This window comes from Megascapheus bottae, chromosome 5, assembly GCF_031878675.1.
Source record: "Megascapheus bottae isolate mThoBot1 chromosome 5, mThoBot2.hap1, whole genome shotgun sequence".
In the NCBI taxonomy this organism is placed as follows: Eukaryota; Metazoa; Chordata; class Mammalia; order Rodentia; family Geomyidae; genus Megascapheus; species Megascapheus bottae.
In genome coordinates, this window is record NC_143513.1 from 55,793,958 (window position 1) to 55,815,593 (window position 21,636).

Here is a 21,636-nt window from a genome sequence, read left to right on the forward strand (position 1 = left end):
GGCTGGCTTTGAACCTTGATCTTCAGATCTTAGCAAGCTGAGTAGCTAGGATTACAGGTGTGAGCCACTTTGCCCAGCAATTTTACCTGTCTTTTCTGCAGTAGATACTAGGCATGACTAAGTATATTTTTAAATTAAAATGACATGGTTATTGTGGTTTCTAATGATTAGCAATCAAAAGATGATATGGGGCTGAGAGGTCAGCCTCGTGGTAGAGTGCTTGCCTAGCATACATGAAGACCCAGGTTTGATTCCTCAGTACCACATACATAGAAAAAACCTGAAGTGGTACTGTGCCTCAAGTGGCAGTGCTAGTCTTGAGCAAAAAAAGTGGCCAAGGACAGTGCTTTGGTTCTGAGTTCAAGTCCCAAGGACTGGCAAAAAAAAAAAAGATATGTTTATCTTGATTAACTTTTAACTTTTTCTTCTATGCAGCTCTCATTTGATTGACTTATGCTTGTCATTTCCAAAAAAGAAAAAGAAAAAACAGAGAAAGGCGGAAAAATTTAACTATCTTTCCTATCTTAGTGAAGACTGATTAGATGAGACTATTCTAGGTTAGAAGACAGGAAGAGATAGGTTTGTCAATAAAACTGTAAACTGGAAAATAATGTGTTGGAAGTCATGAATTATGGGGAGAAACTCAAAAGCTTATTTTAAATTTTCTGGAAACATTTTTATGTTTATAAATCTTGATTTTGAGGATAAGTTTTTCTTTTTTATTGAGTCATTTAGAGGTAGAAAACAATTATAAAACAATGATACAGAGATAAGGCTAGCTTTTTCCATGTACATGGTATCAAGGAATTTAACCTAGGGCTTTGTGCATGTTAGGTAAGCACTCTATTACTAGGCCACACTCCCAGCCCCTAATGTACTTTCTGAAAATAATTTTTGTTCTCAACTTATTCAGAGATTTCTGACTTTCATTGATTCTAGGGACTATGATAGGATAAGGTTGTAATCAGTGATAGGATAAGTTTTGATGTGTTATTATGCTCTCCTAAAAAACTTTCAAAATCACATAATGTTCTTACCATGGAGTACCCAGTTTGCTACTTTTATAGTTTATCTCCCTGTCTTTTTGCAATCTTAAATTTAAGGACACGAATTGTAAGATCACAAATTTATTTTGTTAGTTCTTATGTTATTGTAAAAAAAGAATTAGTGGAAATGGTTTGGTCTGGAATAATTAATATTCAATAGAGATTGAGTCTCATTTCCACTCTCATTTCAGGTGAATTAGGTATTCTCCTTTGTTAATATGTTCATTTTCTCCAAATTATCCTTCTCTCATCTTCAAATCCTTTCTTTCCTGTGTCTAACACATAAAAAATTGAATTTATCACTGGTTTTCAAACATACCAAAGTTATGAAATCTTAGTTTTACTTATAAATAAGAAATTAAACTGAAGTCAAAGGTAACAGGTGAATATCCATCCATATTCTAAAAAAATTCTAGGAATATCCTACCAAGTTCCTTAAGACTTAAGTAAAATGCTTAAATTGGTTGGCCTCAATGTTTTGTAAACTTCATTCTACATATCACTGTTTAAATCTTCATCTTGAAATCATTTACGTTTTTGTTTAAATAAAAAAAAGATTATTACCATTACCCTAGATGATGCACACAGTTTTATTTATATGCTTTTCAGATGATAAAATACAAAAGAAATAAACACTAAAGAATGCTCTCCCAATAAAGAAGCAAGTAATTGTGTGTGTGTGTGTGTGTGTGTGTGTGTGTGTGTGTGTATTGGTCTTGAGGCATGAACTCAGGGCCTGGGTGCTGTTCCTGAGATTCTTTTGTTCAAACCTAGTGCTGTTCCACATGAATCCAGTGCCATTTCTGGATTTTTCTGAGTAGTTTACTGGAGAGAAGAGTCTCATGAACTTTCCTGCATGAAAAATTTCCTAGCGTCCAACCAGAATCCTCAGATCTCTGCCTCCTGAAGAGCTAGGTGTGAGCCACCAATGTCCTGCTAACAAGTAATTCTTGATAAAGTTAAAAGTTATTGGGTATCAGAAGATGTAAGTCTGGAAAAGTAGAAGGTCAAACAAATAGACTTATTTTTATTTATTTTTGTCTGCTGTGGGGCTGGAACTTTGGGCCTTGGCGGCCTCGGTGCTGTCTTGTTTTTCAGCTCAAAGCTAATACCCTACCACTTGAGCCACAAGGCTACTTCCTGTTTTCTGGTGGTTCACTGTCACGGACTTTTGTGCCCAGGCTGGCTTTGAATTGAGATCCTCAGATCTCAAGACTCCTGAGCTAGGATTGCAGGTATGAGCCACAGGCACACTGCAAAACTTTAAAATAATTAGGTGATAGATTTTCTGTTTTACTTAGAAAAACAAAACAAAACAAAACAAAACAAAACCCAACAACCCCCTCTACATTAGTTGCAAAAGAAGAGTTTCATTGTTTTTCACAGAAGTATACAATGTTTCCAGATCAAATTCCCTCCATTTGTCCGTCTTACTTTGCTTCCTGTTTTTTTTTTTTTCCACGTTGTGGGGCTTGAACTCTGGGCCTCCACACTCCACACCACTATTTCTGAGCCTCTTTGTGCGCAAGGGTTGCACTCTGGCACTTGATTCAGAGTGGTACTTTTTTTTTTTTTTCCAGTCCTGGCCTTGAGCTCAGGGCCTGAGCACTGTCTTTGGGCTTTCTCAAGGGTAGAGCTCTACCACTTGAGCCTCAGCCCCACTTCCGGCTTTTTTCTATGTATGTGGTACTAAGAAATCAAACCTGGGTATTTATGCATGCTAGGCCAAACTCCCAGCCCTGCCCTTTTGGTTTTTTAGTCGCTAATTGTAGATAAGAGTCCCAGTGTCATGGGGCCCCCGATAGCTTCGGGCTGCTATCGTCAGATCTCTGTCTTCTGAGTAGCATTATACAGGGGTAAGCCATGGGCACCTGGCAGCTTCCTGCCCCCCCCCCCTTTTTTTTGACAATCTTGGGACTTGAACTCAGGGTCTGAGCACTGTCTTTGGGGTTTCCTCAAGATTAGGGCTGTATGATGTGAGCCATAGCACCACTTCTGGCTTTTTTCTAAGAATACACAGGTATTCTTGCATGGTAGGCAAGCACTCTACCACTAGGCCACACTCCTGGCCCCGGCTTCCTGCTTTTTGAGACAATTTTAACAGGTTCCATTGTTCTGTTTTCATACACGCACACAAATCACTTTGACCATAGCCTAGATGAGGGCTTTAAGTTTTTTTTAAATCTTCAGTGTTATTGGCATTATATATTGGATAATTCTTTGTTGAGGAGAATCAACTGTACATTACAGGATCTTTCACCATATCTGTGTCCACTACTCAATGCTAGTAGTATCTTCCTAACCTTCTTTCCTAACGCCTCACCTGGTGACAAACATCCTTCCTTGAAGGTGAAGCCTGTCCTCTAGGGGTGAATTTGTCCTCACTTGTGAATCAGTGGTTTAGATTTACTCTGAAAACATAAGAAGACACAACTATACTTAGAGTCAGAAGTTGAGGATAAGTTGTGTTGGCTGACTTTTGACAAGAACAACTCAGGATTAGTCAAAGATGAAGCCAAGATGGTAACTCACAATTAATCAGTTGAGTAGTGATCTGTATGTTATTGCTCATATATATTTATGTACTAATCATTTTGTGCTCTATCAATGAATAGACTAAGGTTGCTGAAATTGTTGGAAATATATTACAAAGTTAAGGTAAAGCTGAGTTGAACCATAATGGTTTTATTTGTTTTAACATTTATCATGGAAAAGCGTGGCTATAATTTTGATGATGATTATTATAGTAATCTTTATTTTTATTATTGAATATTGTGAAGGAATTCTTAAAATTTGGCTTTTTAATTATGTAACCTTAGAAATTTTTTCTTGAATTTCTGTTAGTTGAAATTACTACTGCTTCATGAAACTGACATGTGTTGTATACTTGAAAAAGATGAATTTTTGAGTAAATGGGAAATAGTATTCCAGTCTTAAGTATTTTTTAAATGTTAAAATGTTTTATTTAATGGATTTGAGATTAACTTTGTCTTTTGCCTATGATAGTTTTATTTGAAGTAGCTGGCTCATTTCTCCATTATATTATTCCTTTCCTCTTCTTTAATTTGTTTCCCTTTTCTTTTTAAATCCTCTTAATAGTTTATTGAGCACCTGGTGTAGGATAAATGCTGTGAAACCATTATAATATTTAATTTCATACTTAAGATATGTCCATGACATAGGCACTCGCACCTCTGTTGGACAGAGGGGCACAGGAAGGTCACAGTGCTGCACAAGTAGCTGGTGACCAGCCTTGAAAGAATCCTTGGGCTTTAGCACAATGCCAGATTCACTTGGAGATGGAGAATGGCCAAATATGAATGGGGTTGAGACCTATGGCTCAAGCCTATAATCTTTAGCTGTTCAGGAAGCTCAGATCTGAGGATCATGATTGAAAGCCAGCCTGAGAGACCATGAGACTCATATCAAATTAACCATCAAAAATCCAGAAGTAGAGATGTGGTTCAGGTGGTAGAGTGCTAGCCTTGAGCAAAAAACAAACAAACAAAAAAACTTTGGTACAGTGGCCAGGCCCAAAGTGCTAGTCCCAGGACTGGCACAAAGGAAGTGAGTGAGTAGGCTTCACAGAGGTACATCATGCTTTCACAAACACAGACCTCTACTTTACATGCAGTGTAGGGGCTTGGTTCCCCAACATTAGGAGGAATCTCAGGGTCTCAGGCCAGACTTTCCACAGTTTCTCCGTAAGTTGCAGGTTGTCCTGGGCCCAGAGCCTAGGGCTGGACAGGAAGTAAAAGTATCATCAGGCTCATGAATAGGCTGGTGGTTCAGGACCAGCAGGAAGCTCAGGTTCCTAGTCCAGCAGGACAGGATTCACTAGCTCATCCCTATAGTCACAATATTGGGCCACAGTGTCTGGGGTGCCCCCATATATGCAGTTGAATGAACATTTATAAGTGATAGATTTGAAATGTGATCCAGAGAGGTTCTTTGACTTTGTAGTAACAGGATTTTTTTTTTCTTTTTTTGGTGGGATATGGGGCTTGAACTCTGGGCCTGGGCGCTGTCCCTGAGCTCTTCAGCTCAAGGCTACTGCCCTACCCCTTAAGCGACATCACCACTTTCCTTTTCTAGTGATTAATTAGAGATAAGAGTCTCAGGTTCTTTAGTGCCCAGATGGTTTCAAATCATGATCCTCAGATCTCAGCCTACTAAATAGATAGGATTACAGGCATCAACCACTGTGCCCAGCAAAATACTATTTTTGATGGGTAATATTTATAAGAAAAAGCCAGCCATGTGGTGGCTCATGCCTGTAATTCTAGCTACTCAGGAGGCTAAAATCTGAAGATCGTGGTTCACAGCCAGCCTGTGCACTAAAGTCTAATGTCCATGAGATTCTTGTCTCCAATTAACCACCAGACAACTGGAAGTGGCACTGTGGTTCAAGGGGTAGGGTGGTAGCCTTGAGCTGAAGCGCTCAGAGTCAACGCCCAGGCTCAGACTTCACGTCTGAAAGAAAAGTATTATTTCCACATGTAATAAGGAGAACTGATGACTGATGACAGAAATTAAAGAAATAACTTGATTTATGTGGTCAAATTTGATACATCTGTAGTGTCTATAGTTGGAATGTGAGTAAGTAATATATCCTGTCTGATGAATGATGAGGTGGAAAAACTACTAGGATCTGTGGGACAATTTCATATTCTTCTAGTAATACGTTAACAAAAATAAAACATTTGAATGTCTTAAAAAGGTCCTATATTCATACAAAGTTAAAAAATAACTCAAAACCAAGCCTAGCCATTTACGTCTACTTTAGAAATTGATTAACTGTGAAAACCAAAATTGAACCATAAAATTCTCTGTTAAAAATCATTTAGTGGGCTGGGAATTTGGCCTGGTAGTAGAGTACTTGCCTAGCATGCACCAAGACCTGGTTTCTATTCCTTGGTACCATATACATAGAAAAAGCTGGAAGAGGTGCTGTGGCTCAAGTGGTAGAGCTCTACCCTTAAGAAAGCTCAAGGACAGTGCTCAGGCCCTAAGGTCAAGCCCTGGGACTGGCAAGAAAAAAATATTTGGTAAAATTTATCAAATAATCCCAAAGTTGGGATAGTTTTAATTTGTGTTAGTTATTAAGTTATGTATTGATAAAATGTCTTTTATGAGATTGATTTAGGAGAAAATATTTATTTATTTATTTATTTGTTTTGTGGGTCATGGGGCTTGAACTTGGCCTGGGCACTGTCCCTAAGCTCTTCAGTTCAAGGCTTCTGCCCTACCCTGGAGCCTAGCTCCACTTCCTGAGCTTTAGAGATTAACTCGAGTCTCAGATCCTTTTGTGGTTAGCCTTGCTTTGAACCTTGAGCCTCCTGAGTAGCTAGGATTACCAGTGTGAGCCACCACACCCAGTGAATCGTTGGTTTTTATCTTCATTTCTAGCTCTTTTAATTATGACATACTTTTACAACATTTCAGTTTTCTTTAGTCATTGTTCATGAAAGCTTATTCTCTACCTGTTCAGTCAAATGTACTTATTTTGTAGATTTTTTTAAATTTAAAAATGTATAAAAATTTTTAATCTTACCAGAGGTGATTTTTTTTGATCAGTTGAATTTGTGTATGCTTTTAAAAGTAATTTTCTTTCTTAATGATTTGTAGAAATTTGAACTTAAAAAGTTGGTTGAAGTCTGTCAAGTTTAGAATCAAAACAGATTTAGTTTTGGTGCTGGTACTAGTACTCAGGGTTTTGTGCTCTTGCTTGGCCTTTTTTTCCCCTCTGCTTAAATCTGGTGCTCTACCACTTGAAGCATGCTTCTGTTTCTGGCCTTTGGCTGGTTAATTAGAGATAGGGGTTTCAAGAGATTTTTTGCTGAGATCTGCAGATCTCAGTCTTCTGATATAAACTATTCTAATAAGCAAGAACACTGAAAACTTCTCTTGCATCTTTTATTTTTATGACATTTCTATTGTCCCTTTGTCTGTGATTTCAATCTAGAATTAGTTTGATGTTTTAGGGTTGTACAAGTTGATTATTATAAATATGGCCATTCTTCTGAATAAAAATAAATTAATGAACTGGCTTTGGGTGAGATTTACCTTGTTTTGAAAGTAACTTTTTGTTTAGTATAATCCTGTATTGTTTATAAAAGAAAGAGGGCTTTGTCCATATTAAATTATCATTACATTAAAACAAGTGCTTATTAAAATTACTTTTAGAAAAAATTTGTTTCTAGGATACTAAATGAACTAGATGACACAATGAGTGCTACTTTTTATACAGTTAGCATATTTTTACAGTTTACCATGCAGCTCATATACTCATCTTCACTAATGCTATATTGAATTAAAACCATTATATCAACTTCATTGACTTATTATTTAATCTGGTTGGGAATGTCTACCATTCTTTGACTTAGATTTGTTTATATTGTTTTGCAAGTTATTCACAAGTTTTGGTGGTTTCATTTTGTGTCAGTGTTGTGTGTGTGTGTGTGTATGTATATACATATGTGTGGTTTTTTTTTCTCATATTTTTAACAGATTCTGAAGGGAGTGGTAATGGAAGTGAAGATCCTTCAAAGGACAGTGGAGAAGGTTCCTGTAGTGATTCTGAAGAAAATATTTTAGAGGAAGAACTGAACGAAGATGTTAAGGTTAAAGAAGAAGAAATTAAACCTTCTGCAGGGGAAGAAATATTGTCATCTGACAAACAGTTAATTAAAATAGAAAAGAAAGAGGAAGAAGAGAATGGAGAGAGACCTAGAAAGAAAAAGGAGAAAGAGAAGGAAAAAGAGAAAGAAAAGGAGAAAGAGAAGGAAAAAGAAAAAGCAGCCGGATCTGATAATGTGGCCATTTCTGCTGCTGCCACCAGTCCTCCTGCAGCAAATACATCCCCTTCTGTACCCACTACAGCAAGCACCACAGAGGAACAAGTCAGTGAGCCCAAAAAATGGAATCTTCGTCGCAACCGACCACTTTTGGATTTTGTATCCATGGAAGAGCTAAATGACATGGATGACTATGACAGTGAGGATGACAATGACTGGCGGCCTACAGTGGCCAAGAGGAAAGGGAGATCAGCATCTCAGAAGGAAGGAAGTGATGGAGACAATGAGGATGATGAAGATGAGGGAAGTGGGAGTGATGAGGATGAGAATGATGAAGGCAATGATGAAGACCATAGCAGCCCTGCTAGTGAAGTGGGTTGCAAGAAGAAGAAGAGTAAAGTTCTTAGCAGAAACAGTGCTGATGATGAGGAACTGACCAATGATAGCCTGACACTATCTCAAAGCAAGAGTAATGAGGTAGATCAACCCAATTTTTATGATTATCTGTCTGTCTGGGGAAAAGGGAATTCGTGGCTTCCTTGAATTCTATTTAGCTATGTTAGTGGATGAGAACTCTAAAAATAACATTTATTCATTTGCTCAACAAACTTTTATTGTCAACTATTTGTTATTATACTCAAGAAGTTTATAATTTCTATTCTCAAGGAGCAAAAGATAGAGAATTTTTTTTCTGTCAGTAGACTTGGGAAATGATAGTTTCCTTTCCCCTCCTTTTTTCCCTCTCCCTGATGCTCATGAGACCACTGCATTGTGCTTAGAGGATTATGAGAACAGCTCACTTTTCTTTTCGCTTAGCTTAGTTCATATTCACAAACTTTACAGACTTTATTTCACAGGGCTTTACAATTCTGTTGAAAGGGACAGCAAACAGCTTAATTTCTCAGACTTCTAGAGTTCTAAAGGTTAAGTCCTTATGCAATTGTAACATCAATCATCAGTATAGTCATCAACCTTTGCTTTGTGTATACAGGAGTAAATATGGACTACCTTTATGTATATTTAGTGAACAAATTCTTTCTGCAAAGAAATGAAAGAAAAGCAAATATTCCATCATAAACAAATGTTTCTATCATAAAACTACAGTAATGACTCAGTTCTTCCTCTTGAAGTTCTACTACTGAAAGTTAGGTTTATCCATTGAGTCCAGAGATGCAACAACAGTCAAGACTCTTCAAACACAAAAACTGTCTTTTGTCTGTGTGTTTATGTATATGTTTTTCTTCAAAGGAAAGATTGAGTTATTGTCTTACATGTAGATGTATCTATTACATCACATGTATCACTATAATAATTCTGTCATTTCTGTTAATGTGGTGATAGTCACTAAAATTTACTTCTTTTTTTGTTTTCCATGTCATTAAAATAGGTTTAATAGATAAATTTTCTTCTTATTCTTTATTTATTCTTCCATATTTTTCTGCTTAAAATTTTTCTTTAGCAACAATTATTTAATTAGATTTCTTGTAGAATTTGGTGATTTTTTTTTCTTGCTGAAACAATTCAGAGCAATTTAGGGGTTATTTGTGATTGGAGATGAAACAGCAGCTTAACATTTTGCATTTTATATAGTTCTTCATGTCCAGGTTGCTCACTTTTTTATGCAGAATGTTGCCTCCAGTGCTGTCCTAATTTATCTTTAGGTAAAGGGAAACTCTTTTGGGATATTGGGCTGCATTTTAATGATACAGCACAAGATGTGTCATATTAATGTTATCTTCAGGAAGTAGAAATATGGAAATCTGTTATATTTCATTTAGGCATGCCTTCAGTTTATACCATTTGATATATATTTATTGCCTCATTTATACTAAACATAATCAGAAATGTAGTTTAGGTAAGGAAGGAGGGAGTGCATATTAGATTTAGGCTAAGGTATTGGGGATACCTGAAGATGTTCAGAAATATGTAAAACATATATTACCTATTAATGAAACCACAGTTCTGAATAGTACTTGAGGCTTTAGTTCACTAACTTTTTTACTTTTTATTTTTATCTTTTATGTTGGTCTGAAGGCTTGAACTCATGGGCCTGGGATCTGTCCCTGAGCTGTTTGTTTATGTTGGAAGCTAGTGTGCTACTTTTTGTGTGCCATTACTTCTGGCTTTTTTGGTGATTAATAAGATATAAGAGTCTCATGTACTTTCTTTCCAGAGCTGGCTTCAAACCAAGATCCCTGTATCTCAGCCTCCTGAGTAGATAGGATTACAAATGTGACCCACCAGCAGCCAGCTTAGACCAGTAACTTTTAAATACAATTAAAATCACACATGAGGGCCAGGAGTCTGGCCTAGTGGTAGAGTGCTTGCCTAGCATGCATGAAGCCCTGGGTTCAATTCCTTGGTTACTACATACACAGAAAAAGCCAAAAGTGCTACTGTGGCTCAAGTGCTAAACTGCTAGCCATGAGAAAGCTCAAGGACAGTGCCCAGACCCTGAATTCAAGCCCAGGTTTGGTCCAAAAAGTCACATGTGATATTTATATTTTTTTTCATAAAACAATTTTAGTAAATACTAGGACATTGAATCTTTTTAAAAATTGTAATTAATAGAAGGGTTACATTATATTTGCCAGACAGAGGTGCATTACTTCACAAACATTGATACCTTTCTCATGTTTTTAGGACATTGAATTTTTTTTTTTTTTTTTGCCAGTCCTGGGCTTGAGCTCAGGGCCTGAGCACTGTCCTTGGACTTTCTCAAGGCTAGAGCTCTACCACTTGAGCCTCAGCACCACTTCGGGCTTTTTTCTATGTATGTGGTACCAAGGAATCAAACCTGGGTCTTTGTGCATGCTAGGCAAGCACTCTACCACTAGGCCAAACTCCCAGCCCATGGACATTGAATTTTTTCCTGTTAATTTTTCAAAGTCATTTCAGAAATGGGATACTGTTGGGCACTGTAATCCTAGCTACTTGGGAGGCTGAGATCGGAGGATCACAGTTCAGAACCAGCCCAGGCACAAAAGTCCATGAGACTTATCTCCAGTTAGCCACCAGAAACCAAAAATGGCGCTGTAGCTGAAGTATAGAGTGCTAGTCCTGAGCTGAAGAGCTCAGGAACAGTACCCAGGCCCAGAGTTCAAGCCCCATGACCGACCCCAAAAGAAAAACAAAACAAAACTCACAAAAAAGAAATGCCAGGCTGGGAGCATGTCTAGTGGTAGAGTGCTTGCCTAGCATGCATGAAGCTCTGGGTTTGGATCCTTTGTGCCACATACACAGAAAAAGTCAAGTGGCTCTGTGGCTCAAGAGACAGAGCACTAGCCTGAGCAAAAAGTGTTCAAGTACAGTACTCAGGCCTTGAGTTCAAGCCAGGATTAGAAAAAAAGAAAAGAATAAAGGGAATACAAAGAAATATTTAGTTTATGAGTCAGTAAACTTTTCTTGGGTATTGTGTCAGGTAGATTTATAGAGAAATGTTCTATTTGAAGAAAGTTTGAAGTTTCTTAGGGAATTTTAGTTGTTTTTGAGTAGAGTCCTTTGTTTATAGCTATTGCTTTCAAACATTTTGGACCTAGGATCCTTTATATTGTTCAGAATTAGGGAGTTACCCTGTTATTATTTATGTGGATCATCTGTTGATATTTAAATTTCAAAACAAAACTTAGAAATTTCAAAAAGCAAGACCTACCAGAAGCTGATAAGTTATCTGATTAATATTAGTTAACTTCCTGAAGCTTCTGAAAAACTTCTTATCCCCATGAAATAACAAGTGAGGAAAAGGCAGATATTATGAACAGAGAGAGGCTGCACTACTTGGAAGCTATGATGGAATTTCCTGCTTTTGAATTGAGTATTTGGTAATAGTGTGTTTTCTGCATTTTTAGAGTGTAGTACACTCTAATAATGCTCTGGTAATATGGTTGTGTCCTGTACAACCTTTTATATTGATACATTTGTGGCTCACTGTTTTGCCTTTTGGTCTAAGGGGCTCTCTCTCTCTCTCTTTTGTGCTGGTCCTGGGACTTGCATTCAGGGTCTGGGCTCTGTCCCTGAGTCTCTCTGTGCTCAAGGGTAGTGCTTTACCACTTGAGCCAAAACACCACTTCCAGCCTTTTCTGTATATGTGGTACTGAGAAGTTGAACCCAGGGCTTCAGGCATGCTAGGTAAGCACTCTGTCACTAAGCCACATTCTCAGCCCATTTCATCTTTTTATTTTGGTTTTTCTAGAGGTATATAGGAACTTCATTCTAATGTGAGGTAATGTAATGATTTGGGGGATCAATTTTAAATTTCAAAATAAAAATACAAACAAGTATTCACTGGTTATCTAGTGTCCAGTAGAAATTACATTAGATTCCATTAAACTATTCTGTAGTCTTAAGAGTTATTACAGAAGATGCATAGCCAAAAGAAGTAAACATTTTGGTTTTATATTTATTAAGTATAATTAAGGCCATGTTTTATCTATTAAAGAAAACAGATTATTTATATTTTTCTTTGGACACATTGTCTAATGATTTGGGCACTTGTTTAAGGATTATGTAGGGATGTAGTTTCTTCCTTTTTTTTTTCTTTCTTTTCTTTTGTGCCAGTCCTAGACCTTGAACTTAGGGCCTGGTCACCATCCTTGGGCTTTCTCAAGGATAGCACTCTACCACTTGAGCCACAGCACCACTTCTGGCTTTTTCCTGTGTTTGTGGTACTGAGGAATTGAATCCAGGGCTTAAAGCTAGGAGAGCACTCTACCACTAGGCCACAATCTCAGCCCTTTTTTTCCCCCCCCTTTTTATTATGTTTAGAAGATCTAGAGCTAAATAAATCAGAACAGGAGAAATTTACTTAGTGTGATTTTCTCTGCCTGCGAAGATCACATATATACAGAGAAATTGTTGTCCACCTAATGTTTAGTCATTCACTGTTTTGTTTTATGAGCAAACTCAGAAAAATAGAAATTACAGTTCCCTGTGGATGTTTTTTGGAACCATAGAATTAGTTTCTCATGCATAAACCATGTTTCCAGGGCTATTCAGTTATAATTCCACAAGAGCAATATTAGTAGAGTCCACTAACCCGAGTATCCTCTTAATATGCTTGCTCATGAGGCTGTTTCCTACTGTGTACTGTACTTTTGTTTCTTAAACCTAGATGTGATCATTAAAAAAAAATCTATTTGGGCTTACTATTGGGATGACATTTAAATTAGTAATCCTCATTAAGGATGGTAAGTTTTCTTTGGGAGTTCTAAACAAGATTCCCTCCTTTCCCTACACCCCCACATCACTGTCTCATGCCAGTGTCATAAATTGTCAGTTCATATTTCATCTTTGGAATGATCAACAAGTGCAGATGGTTATTGCGCCTAATACTTGCCAGAACTATCCTGTGTACTTTTTTTCTTTCCATGTATTACTCACCAAAGCTTCATGAAGTATGTCTTATTTTTCTTTTATCATAGACATTTTACAAATGAGGAAATTCTACCTTTAAGGTTCAATAGTTATTGAAAATGGATTGTAGAACCCAAGAATGTATTACTTTTAAGTTAAATGCAATTTCCTTTGAAACATAGCTGATGTATGAAAATATGGGCAGATTTTTGTTTACTGTACCAATGATAAAACACATGGAGTTTCCACATAGAATTCTCTCTCTTTCTCTCTCTCTCTTGTTCTCTCCCTCTCCCTTCCCCTTTTCTTCTCCCTCTTCCCCCCCCCCCATGGGTCATGGGACTTGAACTTGGCCTGGGCGCTGTCCCTGAGCTCTTCAGCTCAAGGCTACTGCCCTACCCTTGAGCCAAGCCCCTCTGGTTTTCTAGAGGTTAATTGGAGATAAGAGTCTCAGGTCCTTTTGTGTCCAGGCTGGCTTTGAACCTTGATCCTCAGATCTCAGCCTCCTGAGTAATTAGGATTATAGGTGTGAGCTACCATGTCGCTTAGGATTCTCTTTTTTTTTTTTTTTAACTTGGTAGCCATTAACTGCGAAATATTTTGTTTAGTTTTACTACAAAGCAATAAAATACAAACTTGGAAGTGCTACAGTTCTTAAGAGAAAGAGCTTCTTCTCCTTGATTTTTGCATTTTTATTTATTGTGTATATAAATTAGTTGTAATTTTAGATGTATATGCAATATATATTGAAATAATTATTTACTATGACTTTCAAATGTTTTGAAATATAGTCTATGAATGAAATTTACAGATTTTGAAATAATGGACTCAAATGTTACTTTTGAATATTGTTAGACTTGAAAAGATTATAAAAATATGAAAGATTAATATGAAATTTAGGGAATATCTTCTATGGAACTCATTGATTCATTTTGGTTTTAGGTATGATTCAATTTGTAAATGAAAATGCATGAACCAGGCCGGGACTTTGGCCTACTGGTAGAGTGCTTGCCTAGCATGCACCAAGACCCAGGTTCGATTCCTCGCTATTACATACATAGAAAAAAGCCAGAAGTGGTTCTATAGCTCAGGTGGTCTTGAGGAAGCCCAAGGACAGTGCTCAGGCCCTGAGTTCAAGCCCAGGACTGGCAAAAAAAAAAATTCATGAGCCAAAGTTATTTTTTATTACACATAGTGCTAGACACAGTTTATTAAATATGTTAACAATTATTTTTGTTTTGTTTTGCTTTTTTTTTTGGAAATAAACTTATTTTGTTGCTCAGGCTGATCACCAGTTCCTCGGTGTAGGTTCTTTTTGTCCTCAGCCTACAGTCATGAGCCATTGTTCCAGGTTTAATCATTTTCTTCTATTCTCTTTTTTTTTTTTTTTTTTTTTTTTTTTGTGGGTCATGGGGCTTGAACTTGGCCTGGGCACTGTCCCTGAGCTCTTCAGCTCAAGGCTACCACCTTACCCCTGGGCCTGGGCACTGTCCCTGAGTTCTTTAGCTCAAAGCTACCACCCTACCCATTTGCCAAGCCCCACTACCTGTTTTCTAGTTTTCTAGAGGTTATTTGGAGATAAGTGTCTCAGGTCCTTTTGTGCCCAGGCTGGCTTTGAACCTTGATCCTCAGATCTCAACCTCCTGGGTAGCTAGGATAACAGACATGAGCCACCATGCCTGTGCCCGGCCTCTTCTATTCTTTTAGGTATTATTGGGAATGGAATTGAGAATTTAAGGCTTGCTAAACAAGCATTACACCATTTGGTTTGTATTCCTACTATTTTCGCTTCCCCCCTTCCACACTTCAGGTAGCATTTCCTGATTCTCTTACCTCCATCTCCCCAGTAGAGGATTACAGCTGGATTATAGTTGTGAATCACAATGCTATGCTTGAATCTTCTTTTTCATTTTTTTTTTTATTGACAGTACTATGTTTTGAACTTGGTGTAACTGAACAAATGTTTGGATACATAAGCCATACTCACAGCACTTTTTGTTTTAGTTATGACTACCATTATTTTTGGATATGACCTTGTGTTTGTTCCTGGGACTGGTTTCAAACTCAGTCCTCCACCTAAGCCCTTCTGTATTCCTGTGGTTAGAGCACACACTTCCCACATGCTTGGTTTGTTAGTTGATGTAGGTCTAGCTAACGTTTTCCTTGAAACAACATTGATCTTTCTCTGCCTCCTGAGAACTGAAGTTGTGAGCTACCATGTCTGGCTCCTAATTCTGAGACTACCAGCACAAGCTATCATGCTTGGCTTTTAAATTAATTTCTTTTCAAAATGAGATTTATCCTTGTGGTTATTTTTATTTTATTTCTTTTGCCTGGGGCCTGAACTCAGGGCCTGAGCACTGTTCTTGGGCTTTCCTTAAGGCTAACGCTCTACTACTTGAGCCATAGCACCACTTCTGGCTTTTCTATGTATGTGGTACTGAGGAATCAAACCCTGGTTTTTGTACATGCTAGGCAAGCATTCTACCACTAGGCCAATCTGCTCCTGCCCCTCCCCCGCTTGTGGCTACTTTTTAATGTACTAATGTGCTATGTGAACTTATTTCTTTAGTATTTTTTTTTGTCTTTTCTTTTTTTGGCACTGGTGATCGATCCCAGGACATTGCACTTGCTAGACAATCGCTTTGCCACTGAGCTACATCCCAGCCCTCTCTCTTATGTTTTATCCTCTGTTGCTGCAGTATCTGACTTTGGTACCTGTTATATTGTATACATATTTATTTTTTATTTGAATCAGAAGGAAAAGGGAAAAAAAGATGAGACAAGGAACAAAGGAGGAACCAGTGTATCATTGATAGTCACAAGACAATATGTTGGAAATGAGTTTTACGACTTAGGGGGAAGGATAGTGGGGGAAAAAGGATGGGAAGGGGTAACAACATTCAAGTAGTAATGTACTCAATACTTTATGAATGTAACCCCGCATACATAACCCTGTCAACAAAATTTAAATTAAAAAAAACTTATATTTGGGGTCGGGGGTTTGGCTCAGCGGAAGAGCCCTTGCCTGGCAAGTGCAAGGCCCTGAGTTTGGTCCCTGGCTCTGGGGAAAAAAAACAAAACAAAACAAAAAAAACAAAAAACAAGACAACTTATATTTAAAGATGTAGCCACTCAGACTGTCATTGATTCAGTAATCTTACAACTTTTGAACTACCTACCACGTATAGGATATAGATTCTGCAACTCAGACCTCACATGCACTTATCAATATGTTACCTTGAAATTATTTCTTTCTATTTCATATATGTATGTCTTTTTTTTCCCAGATAGTATTGAAAGCACCTGAAGTGTAGGAATTTATACTTTTATAATCCATATGTAAGATTAATAGTTACTTGTGGATTAATTACTTCATTTTTAAATTTTAGTTTAAGGTGCAAAGTAGAACAACCAAACAAATGAACATTTTTGCATGTTTGGTTTTAATGCATATGGAAGAGAATGTATGGAATTTTCCAAGAAATGAAAAGTAAGAGAGTGCTTAGAGGGTTCTGTGACACAGGTACACTTCTGAAATGTAGACAAACTCTGGAGTCACTAAAAAGAATAAAGAATGCAGCACAAATTGGAAAGACACAGTAACATTTAAAATTGTTTAAAGTAGGAGTTTTATTAAAATTACTCTTTAATTGAAATGTCACTTTCTGATGTATTTTAATGTTAGGACTCGCTGATTCTTGAGAAGAGTCAAAACTGGAGTTCTCAAAAAATGGACCATATTCTGATTTGCTGTGTATGTCTTGGTGATAATAGTGAAGATGCGGATGAAATAATTCAGTGTGACAATTGTGGCATTACAGTCCATGAAGGTAATTTGGCTGGTTTTTCTCCATCTAGAAGTAATGTATTGACAGTATTGAAATAAATATAAGCAACCTCTTTTTCATCTTATCAGTTTCAAGGTTTGTCTGTGTTTATATATGCATATATACATAAATATACAAAAATCATATATATACATATGTATATACATATGTATATATACACATATATACATGATTTTTTTCTTGGTGTGGGATTTGAACTCTTGACCTTGGTGCTGTCTGTGAGCTCTTCAGGTTAGGGCTAGCACTCTACCCCTTGAGCCACAGCACACTTCTGGTTTTCTGGTGGTTAATTGGAAATGAGTCCCAAGGACTTTTCTACTTAGGCTGGCTTTGAAGTGTGATTCTCAGATCTCAGCCTCCTGAATGGCTAGAATTACTGACATGAACCACTGATGCTTTGCTATGATGTGATATTTCATTTGAAGTTTCAAAATAGATATGAGTTCTGGTGACTTATGCCTGTAATACTAGCTTCTCAAGAGGCTGAAAATTGAGGATCGCAAGTTCTAAGACAGCCTAGGAAGAAAAGTCTGTGATTTATCTCAAGTCTGTTATTTATCTCAAATTAACCAGCAAAAAAGTCAGAAGTGGAGCTGTACCTTAAGTGGTAGAGCACTTACCTTGAGAGAAGATGCTAAAGGAGAGCAGAATTCCCTGAATACAAAAAGGAGTTTAAAAATGGATTTTCATTAAATATTAATCCCCAGAAAAGGGAAAGAAGTAGGACATAGTATTACTAAGGTTTTATTTTTAAATTTCAGTCCTTTAAGTGACAAATTTCCATATTGTACTTCAGACATACAACTTTTAAAAAATGCCCTTTTGGGAATGAGTAATCTCCTTGGTGAAGATCGTATAGTTTTGGTATCTTCACTGAAAAATTTAATAAGCCTGGTGCTGGTGGCTCATGCCTATAATCCTAGCTACTTCGGAGACTGAAATCTGAGGATCGTGCTTCAGAGCCAGCCTGGGCAGGAAAGTCTGTGAGATGTGAGACTCTTTATCTCCAATTTACCACTCAAAAGTTGGAAGTGGGTTCAAAGTGGTAGAACACTAGCATTAGGTAAAAAGAGGTCAAGAACAGCTTCCAGGCTCTGAGTTTAAGCCCTACAGACCTTGACCAAAGAGAAAGAGTGAACACACACACACACACACACACACAGTGGCAAAGCAAAGTGTTTAATAGAGAAAAAGAAATAGAGGATACACTCTTAGAAAAAATGGTAGGTTGGAGCTAGATGGGCTCAAGAGAACCGTTGAGATGTTCAGAATTTCAGTTTTCCAATCAGTGGTCATGGTAGGTCTTAGGGAGGACAAAGAACTCCCTGGTGTCTCTTACTGTGTAGGAGAAGAGATTGGTTTCAACCTTCTTACCCGTCAGTTAATCTGCCTTAGTCTCATGATTATTTGTTTCATTTTATTTTGCCAGTCTTGGGGCTTGAACTCAGGGCCTGGGTACTGTCCTAGGGCTTTCTTAAGGCTAGTGCTCTGCCACTGAGTGACAGCACCACTTCTGGCTTTGTGTGTGTGTGTGTGTGTGTGTGTGTGTGTGTGTGTGTGTGTGTGTGTGTGTGTGTGATAGGGCTTGAACTCAGCCTGGGCGCTGTCACTGAGCTCTTCAGCTCAAAGCTACCGCAAAAGCTACCGCCCTACCCTTGAGCCAAGCCCCTCTTTGTTTTCTAGAGATTAATTGGAGATAAGAGTCTCAGATCCTTTTGTGCCCTGGTTGGTTTTGAACCTTGATCCTCAGATCTCAGCCTCCTGAGTAGTTAGAATTACAGGTGTGAGCCACAAGCCCAGCCTGGCCTTTTCATTGCATGTGGTACCAAGGAATCGAAACCAGGGCTTTATGTATGTCAGGCAAGCATTTTTCCACTAGGCCATGCTCCCAGACCATGATTTTTAAATATGAAGTTCTTGAATGCTTTACTTCAGAGAGAAAACATTTTAACCCTCATTATATAGCTATATTAAAATACAGAGTAGAAAATAACATTAGACAATATACGATTATTCTAGTTAGCATGGGGTTACTTCCCTAATAAAGCACTGTTGGTCAAAAATACTATCTACCCAAAAAGTGTCAAGTTTTTGCAAGGTGAAAATGTTAAAAATCAAAAAGAGTAAGTCAAGATCTGATTGTAGTCCTAAAATGCACACAATCATAGTGTTTAGTTGTATTTTCTCTAGCCTTTCTTTTCTTTTTGTTTTTGGTACTAGTCTGGAGCAAAAACTTGGGGCTTGTGTGGTATCTCTGAACTTTTGTTCTCAAGGCTAGCATTCTACTATTGAGCCACAGCTCTACATCTACCTTTTTAGTACTTAATCAGTGATTTATTTCATGGACTTTCCTGCACAGGCTGATATTAAACTGTGATTCCCCATATCTCAGCCTCTTGTGTGGGTGTGATTATAGGCATTAGTCACTGGACACACTCCTTTTTAAAAAACCTGTTTTTGGGCTTAAACTCTCGCCGAGCACTGTCCCTGATCTTGTATTGCTCAAGGCAAGTGCTCTACCACTTGAATCACAGTGCCACTTCTTGTCTTTTGAGTAGTTTATTGGAAATAAGAGTCTTACAGAGTTTCCTGTCCTGACTGGCTTTGAACAGCCATCCTCAGATCTCTGCCTCCCGAGTAGCTACTATTATGGACATGAACCACTGGCACTTAGAATTAATTTGCGATTTTGATAGCAGATAATATGCCAAATGATGCATGTTAGATGCATAATTCTAATTACTTGTTAGAGAATTCAATCCATCCAAATGTAAAGAAATCTATTTTCTCTTTGAAATCTGAGGGCTGCACTTTGTCACTTACTGTAAATCCCTTTGTGACAAGATCTATAAGTGAATCTTAATAGCAGGCTTCCCTTGAATGTGATGTCACTTATCCTGATATGCTGATTGTAGTATGTGTGACAATGTTGGTGTGTATCATAATGGTGACAGCATATTAGGCAGTGCACTTACCCAGCAGTTGCCTTCATACTGAGTTGCTATTTATTTGAATGAGATAGACTACCAAGAGATGTCTTCCCATTTGTTTATTTTCTAATGTTTTGTTAACCTAGCCCTAGACCATTTTTATTTTTACAGTATACAGAAAAAGCTCTGCATATTGCTCTTTCCCAGGTACTAGTATACGTTCTTTTAGGCTTTAGGAAATCTTTGTGATAGGAAGAATGCATCTTACATGTAATTTAAGCAGAATTACTCACTTTAAAATAGTATTCTAATTAAAAGTCTAATGATTGTTAATTATTATATTTTTGCAGTAGCATACATTTGTAGTGAGGTACTTGATTTTGATTTTTCTACACATGCATACAATCCACTCAGGACAGATTCAATGGCCACTCTTCCATTCTTCCCCTCTTATGTATTGTTGTTATCAGAAAGTAGTTGTACAAGGGATTTCACTTCAACATTTCAACTTATGAGTACAATGTATCTTGATAAATGTTACATCATTCATGTGTTGCAGTTTTTCTTTTTCTTTCTTTTTTTGTCAGTCATGGGGCTTGAACTCAGGGTCTGTCCAAGAGCCTCTTTGTGCTCAAGAGTTAGTTTTATCACTTGAGCCACAGTGTCACTTCTAGTTCTCCTCCATGGATAATTAAAGATAAGAGTCTTAGTGGGACTTTTCTTCCTGAGCTGTCTTTGAACAGCAGTGCTCAGATGTCAGCCTCCTGAGTAGCTAGAATTACAGGTGTGAGCCACTGCTGCCCCACTGTGTTGCAAACTTTTAATTTTAAGGGTAACTTTTGTGCCCCTTTTTTCTATAACATTTTGAGAGACATTAAATAGCATTAAATATGTATTACTTTTGCAGTTCCTATGTTTTAGAGAGTCAATTTGTTCAAAGTTACATAAGTAGGAGGCAGCAGTTTAGTCTCTTGTGAATGGGGGAAATTTTTGAAGCAGATCAACCATATCTTAGTTTACATTATTATGTGCTTAAATTTGTGTTTATTGTATACGTCATTCAAGGTTCAGTGTAGTTATATGTGTTGTCTATGTTTACTCATTTCTAAACACTTACAGTGTTTCCCATATGGAAAAATATCTCTTCTCTGTACTCAATGTTTTGTGTGGAAGAAAAGAAAGAAGTGGATGTAAGGTACTGGAACTTTCTTTTAGGGTTTAGTAAACTCCCAGTTATGGTGGAATGATATGGAACCAATGGCAGGTGAAAGTGGCAGGTAAAGAGCTATAAGACAGGGGTGTAGTTGATTTTTCAGGGGCAGTGAAGCTGAAGAATAAATTTTTATTTGGTGTTGTTCTTTGAGCTTCCATAAATTATCAGTATTTTTCTTTATGAAGGAAGAATGCTATAGAATGGAGTTTAGAAAACATTCCAAAGGTTATTTGTAAGACTTTTAAGACTATGGAAGTGTATGCCATGTATATAGTATTTTATCTTTTAAAAATAAAACTGGAACTTTTGTGTGAGAGGTAATGCACATACTACCTAGTGAATATTAACTGTAACCCCTCTATACATTACATTAAAAAATAAAAAAAAATCCCTGGAATTTTATGTTATTCAAAGTGAACTGCTATGATCTGTTCTGATTTTACTGAA

At 37.3% G+C, this 21,636-nt stretch overlaps 1 protein-coding gene across 2 annotated transcripts in view; it reads left to right on the plus strand.

Moving 5' to 3' along the window:
- The window catches only part of Phf14 (PHD finger protein 14), a 138,183-nt gene that overhangs the window by 3,173 nt on the left and 113,374 nt on the right, over nt 1-21,636 (plus strand). For both annotated transcript variants that reach the window (XM_090333168.1, XM_090333169.1), the window contains exons 3-4: nt 7,557-8,320; nt 16,884-17,028. In XM_090333168.1, the coding sequence (XP_090189294.1) occupies nt 7,557-8,320; nt 16,884-17,028 (909 nt within the window). The remainder of the gene's footprint in view (nt 1-7,556; nt 8,321-16,883; nt 17,029-21,636) is intronic.